Source organism: Frankliniella occidentalis, unplaced genomic scaffold (genome assembly GCF_000697945.3).
Source record: "Frankliniella occidentalis isolate FOCC.00 unplaced genomic scaffold, Focc_3.1 Scaffold9, whole genome shotgun sequence".
Lineage (NCBI taxonomy): Eukaryota > Metazoa > Arthropoda > Insecta > Thysanoptera > Thripidae > Frankliniella > Frankliniella occidentalis.
Window position 1 is genome coordinate 1,952,743 of NW_026267139.1, and position 9,312 is coordinate 1,962,054.

The window sequence follows — 9,312 nt, forward strand, 5'->3', positions numbered from 1 at the left end:
GCTGGCGGCCGGCCAAGGCAATGCGGGCACTGCGGCAGACGCGGAGTAGCGTCGAGAGACTTCGACGGCGATACTCCACGCACGCATAAAATTCGTATACCAGTATACTTTACCTAATAGTATCCCAGTACACTTAGTCTATGACAATACAATTATTCACGCAGGATGCAGGGGGGGTGCCTATAACTAGTGGCGGCCTTTTGCTGGACGTTTTAAGGATAGAATTAAAACAGATGGATGGAAACTTTAACACCGCTCTCTCGGGATAATTTTTTGGAGCACTTTCCAAGGAAGGAAAGGGAACAGTAAGCCTCCTGAATGTCGCAATATTCTACACATTTGTGCATTACATGCAAAACGAGAAAGTGGATAGTGTTGTTTATTTTAGAAAAGGAAATCAAATGTGCTGAGTTTTCTTGTAGTAGCTTTCAGCTACTTGGCATCACATTTCAGAGTCGTCATTGTCTGATTTTAGCGACAAAATAAGCTCCCACTCCAGTACCATACATAGTACTGTTTCAGAAGCATTACACAATACTACTCTGTATAATTTGGTTGTAAATATTTGTACTCACAAAAGGAAATGATGCTGCAGAATCCTTTGAGTAAGGCTGCTTCTTGTTTTATTAAAATACCAAAGAAATTTTAATTAAAAGCCACAAGGGAATGCAGTAGAAATCACAGTTGATTTAGAGAGTAAGCTAGACCAGCTTGTCTAGAAATGCAGAGCAGGACCGCATGCACTGCTGATAACATTTTTCAAACCCTGCGTCACCATCGTCCTAAATGGAAAACAACACGTGTCAGAAAACCTGATGGTGTTTTAAACAACGGAAGTACAAAATAGATTCCTGTGGCAAACTTACATAGTAAGGGTCTCGAATAATGCGATCGCCCTCTGGATCAAAGGATCCCAAAAGAAGCAACTGAGCTTTAGAATTTTCAGGAGCTTTCCTCTCAAGTGATGACATGTTGTCGTCGTCCATACCAAAAATGTAGTCAAATTTATTGAAATCTTCCTTAGTTATCTATGATAAAATATAAAATAATTACTTTATTTTGGACAAGGGAATTAGGTAGTCTTTGGTAATTAATTGAAACACAGTCTCACCTGGCGTGCCCTATTGTCATACGGTACATTATGCTTCTTCAGTGTTGACAAAGCTCTATGATCCGGCTTGTTGCCAGCATGCCACGGGCCCAGAGCTGCACTGTCGACGCTCCATTGACTTTCCAAGTTCCGCTCTTTAATCAACTTGGCGAACACCGCCTCTGCAATTGGCGATCGGCATATGTTGCCTGGAACAAAATAGACAATCTGAGAAAATGTATAATTAAATACGAAATTTAAGTGCAAGAATATATAAATAACAGATAATGATAAACACAATATATGCTTTCGACCAGTTCCGACTAGCGACCGACATAATCTGATATCCATCCGATATCAGGCATAACTAACGTCAAGTAAAAGAGATTAAGACAAAATGTATAACCTAAGAAATGTGGCAAGTGCCACACTGAAGTTGTTAAGTAGGAAGCTATTACCGAGGCAAATGCACAAGATCTTCTTTTCGGACATTAGACAAGCGACGAGGAGGGTTGCTTTAACTCAGGGAAGGTGCACCTCAATGATGACAACACTTTAAACACGTTAAATTATTCTTTCCAAATTTCAAAATTTGAGTGTGATCGACTTGGCTTGACTTGAAAACCAAACTCCCCTCCTCTCCTCCCCTCCGCCTCCTCCTCTCCTCTTCCTCACCTTTCATTTCCCCCTGCCCTTCCCCTCCACCCCTTCTTCCACCCCCTTGTCGTCGTGCTAATGAAAAATCTACGTAAACGCAGTGAGGTCTTTGCTTTGCATGCGGTCTGTTTGTGTTCAAAAAGTTACTTTAACTTGAAATTTTTAGGAAGTGGAATTCTAAAATACTGAAGTGCAATAAAAGGTCACGATGAAAGAAACACCGTATTCCAATATTGAAAAAAACTTTTTGAAAACAGCTCTTTCTGAACGCAAGGTAATCAGCCATTCTTAACGAAAACAACGTTTTTGTTTAGGTTATGTTGTGCATTATTTTCACCAATATTTGATTTTTGACACATTTATATATTTATTTCTTGCTTTAAGTTATTACCTTTATGTTGTATATCACAAACCTTTTGCCACACATACTATTGTAAATCCATTTAATTACAGCGGCTAGATGGCAGATCTTTTGATGACCGAAGGTCTGTTCGGATTAATTTTGGTAAAGAATATGGCTGTTGTCATGTAGCCCTAGGTGACACAAGGTTAGCAGTAACATGTTGAAATGATCTGTAGTATTTTTTGATGAAGTTTTAATGTTTTATGTCTTTCTGCCTGAAGAGTGCTGGCACAGGTCTCCAGTGAAATTCAGCAGCCAAAATCGACCAGACCTAATGAAGGTCAGGTATTTGTTAACGTTGAGTTCAGCCCAATGTCAGCTGAACATGTTGAACCAGGAAAACCATCAGAAGCATGTGTTGAGGTTACAAGAGTACTTGAAAAATGTATTAGAGAATCAAAGTGTGTTGACCTGGAGTCACTCTGTATAATTGCTGAGGAGAAGGTACAATGTCTTTCTTCGCTGTGTACCTTTTTAACTTTTGTTTTATGTCCTCCACATGAATTAAAGTGAACAACTGTTTTCTCAGGTGTGGGCGCTACGTGTAGATCTGACCGTTTTAAATATGGAAGGAAATATTGTTGAATGTGCATCAATTGCTGCTTTATCTGCACTTGCTCACTTTAGACGTCCAGATGTCACATCAACTGGTGATAGACTCATTATCCATGATGCAAGTGAAAAGGAACCACTGCAAACTGCTTTACATCACTTTCCCATTTGTTTAACTTATGCCATCTTCAATAAAGGGTTTGTATGAGAAAATTTAATATCAATAGAAACTTTTAAGACCAGGTGGAAAATATTTCTCACAATCTGAACTCTCTTGTTGCAGGAAGCAAATTGTTGCCGATCCCACATTGATAGAAGAGCAAACTGCAGAAGCTAGTTTGAGTGTTGGTATGAACGCCTACAGAGAGCTGTGTGGTTTGCATCTAGGTGGTCAGGCATTAAGTGACCATCAGTCAATTCTTAAAATAGTTCAAAAAGCAGGAGCCTCTGCTGCTGAAATTGTTCAGCTCATCAAAAAAGCTCTTGCAGAAGATGAAGAAGCTAGGTAGGTAGCTTAACAATTAATCTATTATCTGTGGATATATTACCAGTTTTATAAGTGTGTACAAAATACCAATAGGTTTTTATATTATTAACAGTCTATTCTCTGTTGTTTCAGGACTAAAAATGAAGTTGTGGGACTAACAGCATGCATAAGGGCTGGAAGGATCACAACTCTATGTGACCAGCGTATGAAGATAAAAATTAATTCCCAGTCTATTCAGGAAGTTGCTGAAAACTTAATAGCACAGAGGCAACAGAACAAGCACACTAAGTTTGATGATGAGGGAAATGCTGTAGAATTCAGTAAGTCACACTTTTCTTTCATTCATTTACCATTTTTCTTATGCCTTTCTTACAATTTTGTTGATCTCTTTTATTTAGCTCCTTCTGAGAAAATTATTGTTTCTATTGGAGAGAACTCTGCAGAGCTACAAGTAAGCTTGTAAAATTTTTGTTGAAGTTACATTTGTTACATGGTAAAAATGGAATAGCTTTCTTTCACTTTGAATTTCATTGTTAACAGGATGTGGATGATGAGATGGGTGGAGAGACAGATGAAGAAATGAAGGAAGATTTATCAGACAACAATGAGAAGAACCAAAGCAACGAGGAGGACAATGACAGTGATGACCCTACCTGTGTTGTACATCTCCCTGCAAATCGCAGAGAAACAATAAAGAACCAGCCCAGGGCATCCGTGATTCAGACCAAAATTACAACAAAGAACCAGCAAAGAACATCCAAGATTGAACCAGAAATTACTACAATTGATGACTCTGATGATGATGAACTAGAAGTTGTGCAAGAACTCACTAAAGAGGAAAAGGAACGAATGAAAAAAGTGGAGACCTTAGGTAATTTGGGGCTCCTATCTGAAAAATGCAAAGGTACTTAAGTAATGTCATTGCTCTCAGTGTTGTAGTAATCAATGAATATTTTTGTTTTTAGTTTTGGATGACAGTGAGGAAGAAGAGACAACAACACTCACAGCTGGAGAGATAGAAACTCCAACTAATAAGTAAGTACAGTAAATAAATCAGCTTAAGCATCTATATTTCTAATCTAACGTTAGTGCCTCATACTTATTGAATCTTTTGATTTTTGAAACTATAGCCCAACTCCTGATTCGAAAAAGAAAAAGAAGAATAAAAATAAAAACAAGAAAAAAGGAGAGAGTGGTAGAAGTCAGGATTCTAATGCAAGGCAATGGTATTCTAAAAATGCTTGGTAATAATAATGAAAGTTTTGTTAAATAAAATTATTTCTTTTCTTAAAACATGTAGTCTGTGTTGTGTGAGATTCAAATTGGTGAGGTTCAAAATGATGCACAACTTAAATCAGATCATGATTTTGCTTTATTTTTTTTTTATAGTTATGAAAGACTTACAATTTTATTCTATTTCCTCCTCTTATTCAGATGACTTGAGAACATATTGAGAGGTCTTCTTTGTTGATTTAAGAATTAGCTTAGTAATAATATCATGCTTTTTATTGACACTGAAGCAAAATTGCCCATCTGGTTGTTAGGTACTAGACACATGGACTTGTGCCCAGTCAAATACTTCCATTGAAATTGCCTTGTGCGATAGGCAATCAAAAATACACAAGATAAAGTTTAGATGATTAAATGGAAGTTCAACAGGTGTAATACACCTGGTCGTTCGTTTCTGTCAGAAATGGCATCCTGACAAATTTGCAAAGCTAATATTGTACGGACTTACTCTTATCAAAATTTTAAGCATTGGATTTTCAGATGGTAAAACATACTCTGGCACTTAATCAACTGCGGTGTTCTTCACAAAGCCATGTACAAAGTTCTTTCATTAGTTTTTTTACAAAATGCATTTGTGCACTAGTATGTGGATGCTTATTCGAACAATCATGTCACTGAAGTGAGAGGGAAGCATAAGCAGAAAGCAAATTTAAGTAAGTTTTATAATAACATGGAAAGCATAAGACTTACTCTTGACAAAACTTGGAAACTATATTATGACATTCATCAGTTAACAATTTTCAGTATCAGCTGAGGTTGCTGAGATTTTTTAGAAAAAAATCCGCTGCTCACCAGCGACATGGTGGCTCCTGTCCGAATATAATCCATTCACTTACCCTACACCAACACATTCACAAAAATTTATATATACGTCTGACACAGTGGTCTGGTTGGAATGGTAGCGTTATCTCAGCAATGGTCCCTCTTAGTTACAGATATAATAAACATTGAATCAGTGATGCTTGCAGCAGAGGTATCTTCTGTATTTGGAGACAAGAACTTGATACATATAAATGGATTAATTCATCATTTAATTTAACAAGGACTTGTCCCTAGCCTGCCCTAGTAGAACTTACAAGAGGCAAAATTTGCACTGAATATTTTTAACACACATTCTGCTGTTGTCCTGTAAAGGTTCCACTAGGTGCATCCACCGACCACTGTGCCAGTTTTATAAATACAAACAAAACATAAAACATGCAAGAAGTCTTTTTGAAAGGTGTTCTGCTTCAGAATTCTTTCAGTCTCTCATACCCCCCGTTGCTGGGAGTGAAACGGGAGCTATCACAGCAGTAGAACTTGGACGCGAGAGCACCTTTCACACCAAACCATTTTCTCCCAATCAATCCTTTGGGATAAAATTTGGTAACGTTTTGGCTGCGCAAATAGCAGATTTATATGTTTAGAAATAATAATAATAATTAAAAAATAAAAACAGCAACGTAGCGCTAGTGAAATTTTCGTTGCACAACAATTAGTACATCGCTCTGAAATAATGTATATGTAGCAAACAAATATTGAGCAGACGAAACTGCGACGAGGCCGATGGCGTTCCCTTCGCTTATATAGAGCGTCGCCCTTCCGTCGCAGAACTATGTCGGGAGGTTCCCGCTTCGTTTGGTTCCGTCTTATCATTTTATTATCTATATTTTTCTCGCGTGGCTGTTATTGTATTTCTTTCAGCAAACCCAATGATTTCGCGCATTTCATCGGCTCGTCGCTCGCTCTCGCCGGGGACCTTCGGGGCCTCCCCCGCCGCGCCCGCTGCCGCCGCCGCTCGCACGCCCACGCCGCGGTGAGCGTGCGCGGTGAGCACGCGCTCACGATGGTGAGCCAGCTCACGCCATGGTGAGCGCGCCCGCGCCGATGCCGAAGCCGCAGCCCTTGGGGCCGAAGTTGCGCGCGTAGCAGCCGCGGCAGTAGATGTCGTTGTCCGGGCCGTCGTTGAGGTTGGTGGAGTCGAGCGAGCGGCCGCAGTCGCGGCAGTTGAAGCACCGCTTGTGCCAGATCTGGAACGGGACGCAAGGTGCAAGTCAGTCGAGTGGTCGGCACAGCTGGCCAGCGTCCCCATTCAGCTGACAACCCTACCCAATGATCTGACAGGCCTTGCCCATCAGCTGACACCCCTTCCCAACCAGGTGAGCCCCCCCCCCCCCCCCCCCCCGAAAAAGAATCAGCTGAAAACCCTTGCCGATCAGATGACATCACTTCCAACCAGTTGACAGCCCTCTCCAATCAGCTGGCAACCCGTCATCCCCCCACCCAACCGTTGACGACCCTCCCCGATCAGCTGCCAGCCCTTCCCGCACCGTTGACAACTCTTGCCGATCAGCTAACAAACCCTTTGACTTCGGCTGACAACCCTTCCCAAGCAGTTCACATCCCTCCCCGAACCGCTGAAAACCTTTGCCGATCAGTTGTTGACTAACCCTGCCAGATCAGCCGACAACCCTCCCCAAACAGCTGGCATCCCTCCCTCGATGAGCTGACGACCGACGACCCTCTCCCACCAACCAGCTGACAGCTGACAGCTGACAGGCTGCCGGCCACTCACCCTGGTCTTGCTGATCATCTGCTCGGCGGCGTACACCTCGAAGCCGCAGCGGGGGCAGCCCTTGCCTTCCTGGGCGCGGGCGCCGTGCGTCGGCCGCGCGTCGTTGCTGCAACATTTGCATAGAGATCGCGGGAAACCCCTGGAGGAGGGGGCGACCGTCGCGACACGGGCGCCCGGGAGAGAAAGGGAACCTCTAACGCTCCACCACTGACTGCGACCGACTTTGGGCTCGGCGGCGAGGGGCCGCGCACACCCCGGACAGGGAGGGGGTTAGCACACTGGGGGCGCCCCCGAGCAGCGCATACAGGGCCTCCTCGGCTTCCTCGGGGGCGCACCGCCGGCCGGGCCGACGGACCACCGAGAGGTTACCCTCAATATTTTCAAGCGTGCACCAATTTTTCTGTTTTTTAATTTTTTTTTCTAAATTTTACTTTTTAAAAAATATTCTTGATTTTTTAAAATTGTTTTCTGATTATTTTTTTTAAGTTTTTTTTCTTTCTTTTTTATTATTTTTTTTTAAGTGTGCACACTGATTTTCTGCTGGCGGGGTTGAGGCGGGGCGGGGGGCACCTAGTGGCCCTTGTGGACACGCCCCGACCTCGGCCCCGGCCTCGGCCCCGGGACGCTCGTCCGCGGCAGCAGTTAGCTCAAGCTGGGCCTCTAAAGAGGCAGTGTTTACGGTTACGAGAAGGGCGACAGGGGCGGGGGTTGTTGGGGTCGAGGCGAGTGCGCGACCCGTATGCCGAGCTGCGGGGGGCCGCGTCAGTGGTGGGCGAAGAGGAACTCTAGAACTTTGTACTTCATTTTCCGCTGTCGTTCTTTCCGAGGTATCGAAACAAATTTCAAAAATGGCATCGAACCGATACCGAAACGCCCATTATTGCAACTCAAGTAGTGCATTGGTACGTGCGTGAAATTTAACATCCGCGCAAGACTCAATGTCGGTCGTATTACAAACACCGACTACTTATCTTTCTAAGGATACCCTCCAGGTTTTAGCGCACACACTTAAAAGTTTTGTTTAAACCGCGAGACCCTGTTGCCGTTTGTTATGGGTTTGTTATTCTGATTAGCGTTAACGCTGTAGCCTCCGCGCCACTAGAATGAGAGACATGCAGCTACCCCCTCCACTACCCCTGGCCACTAGAATGAGACATGCAGCTACCCCTTCCACTACGACTGGCGTTCGCTCCAGCAACAGGGTCCCGGATGACACGACGGCCGCCAGAGGGGCTCTCCCTCCCCCGGCTAGAAGTACTCACAACTGGCAGGTGGACTCGCCGTGGCAGGACACGAGCGTGGGCGCGAAGCCGTAGCCGAAGCCCTTGGGCCCGAACTTCTTGCCGTAGCACGCGCGGCAGTGGATCTCCTTGTCGGGGCCGTCGCAGGCCAGCATCGAGTCCAGCGGGCGGTGACAGTCGGCGCAGTTGAAGCACTTCTTGTGCCACATCTGTTGAGGGCAGGGGAGGAGACAGAAGCGTGAAACGAGGGGCCAACGGCACAGAGAGGACCTCGGCGAGGGCCTGAGTGAGGACACCTCAGGACGCCTTATCGAGGACCTCAGCGAGCACCTCATCGAGCACCTCAGCGAGGGCCACAGCGAGGACCGCCATGAGGACCTAGGAGAGGGTCTCAGAGAGGACCAAGGGACACAGCGAGTACTTCGACGAGGACGCGTCGTCCACGGCCTCGGCGAGCACCTTGGCGAGAACGCGAGGACTCACCGTGCCCTTGGCGAGCTGCTGCTCGGCGGCGAACACGGCGCCTCCACAGCGGGGGCAGCCCTGCCCCGGGCTGGCCTTGATGGAGGTGGTGTCCGGGTTGTAGAAGGGCCGCTGCGACGAGATCTCGTCCTCCGTCAGCCCGTCCGTCTGCAGGAAGCCGGCGCCGCCGCCGAAGCCGTAGCCGTGGGGGCCGTACTTCTTGCCGTAGCAGGTCTTGCAGTACACGTCCTTGTCGGGGCCGTCGCAGGCCAGCATGGAGTCGAGCTGCTTGGTGCAGTCGCGGCACTTGAAGCACTTGCGATGCCACTCCTAGGAGGGGGAAAGCAAACAAGTTGTCAAGCGCGAGGTGTGGGCCACTCTTGGATATTCCATGTACAAACTGCAAAATATTTCAGAAAATTTCCAGATATTGTAAGGATATTCCAGACATTCTGTGGATATTCCAGATATTCCGAAAATATTCCAGATATTCCAAAAGTATTTCAGGTATTCCAAAAGTATTCCAGACATTCCATGGACTCCAAAAATCTGAGTGGTCGGCCCCTCGTCGTCAAG

General features: G+C 45.0%; 3 protein-coding genes across 4 annotated transcripts in view; 1 reads left to right on the forward strand and 2 right to left on the reverse strand.

Moving 5' to 3' along the window:
* Nucleotides 1–600: 600 nt before the first annotated feature.
* Nucleotides 601–1,744, reverse strand: LOC113203341 (low molecular weight phosphotyrosine protein phosphatase 1). 2 transcript variants are annotated; one of them, XM_026417967.2, is made up of 4 exons: nucleotides 1,549–1,744; nucleotides 1,112–1,299; nucleotides 867–1,028; nucleotides 601–782 (listed from the first exon to the last, which is right to left on the reverse strand). In XM_026417967.2, the coding sequence occupies exons 1-4, from the start codon at nucleotides 1,580–1,582 to the stop codon at nucleotides 702–704; spliced, it is 465 nt and encodes a 154-aa protein (XP_026273752.1). In that variant the 5' UTR covers nucleotides 1,583–1,744; the 3' UTR covers nucleotides 601–701. The 2 variants fall into 2 exon arrangements, with proteins under 2 accessions (XP_026273752.1, XP_052132775.1); XM_052276815.1 differs by lacking the exon at nucleotides 1,549–1,744 and adding an exon at nucleotides 1,389–1,442 and having other exon boundaries at nucleotides 1,112–1,318.
* An 86-nt stretch (nucleotides 1,745–1,830) lies between these two features.
* On the forward strand, nucleotides 1,831–4,726 carry LOC113203324 (exosome complex component RRP45). The gene is made up of 10 exons (XM_026417937.2): nucleotides 1,831–2,021; nucleotides 2,201–2,295; nucleotides 2,372–2,594; nucleotides 2,680–2,900; nucleotides 2,986–3,207; nucleotides 3,322–3,509; nucleotides 3,588–3,640; nucleotides 3,730–4,060; nucleotides 4,155–4,224; nucleotides 4,320–4,726. Exons 1-10 carry the CDS (start codon nucleotides 1,956–1,958, stop codon nucleotides 4,435–4,437), a joined length of 1,587 nt encoding a protein of 528 aa, XP_026273722.1. The 5' UTR covers nucleotides 1,831–1,955; the 3' UTR covers nucleotides 4,438–4,726.
* Nucleotides 4,544–9,312, reverse strand: part of LOC113216250 (muscle LIM protein Mlp84B) — an 18,273-nt gene continuing 13,504 nt past the window's right edge. Inside the window, 4 exon segments of the mRNA XM_052276876.1 lie at nucleotides 4,544–6,488; nucleotides 7,034–7,139; nucleotides 8,296–8,483; nucleotides 8,758–9,083. Of these exon segments, the coding sequence (XP_052132836.1) occupies nucleotides 6,318–6,488; nucleotides 7,034–7,139; nucleotides 8,296–8,483; nucleotides 8,758–9,083 (791 nt within the window). The 3' untranslated portion in view covers nucleotides 4,544–6,317.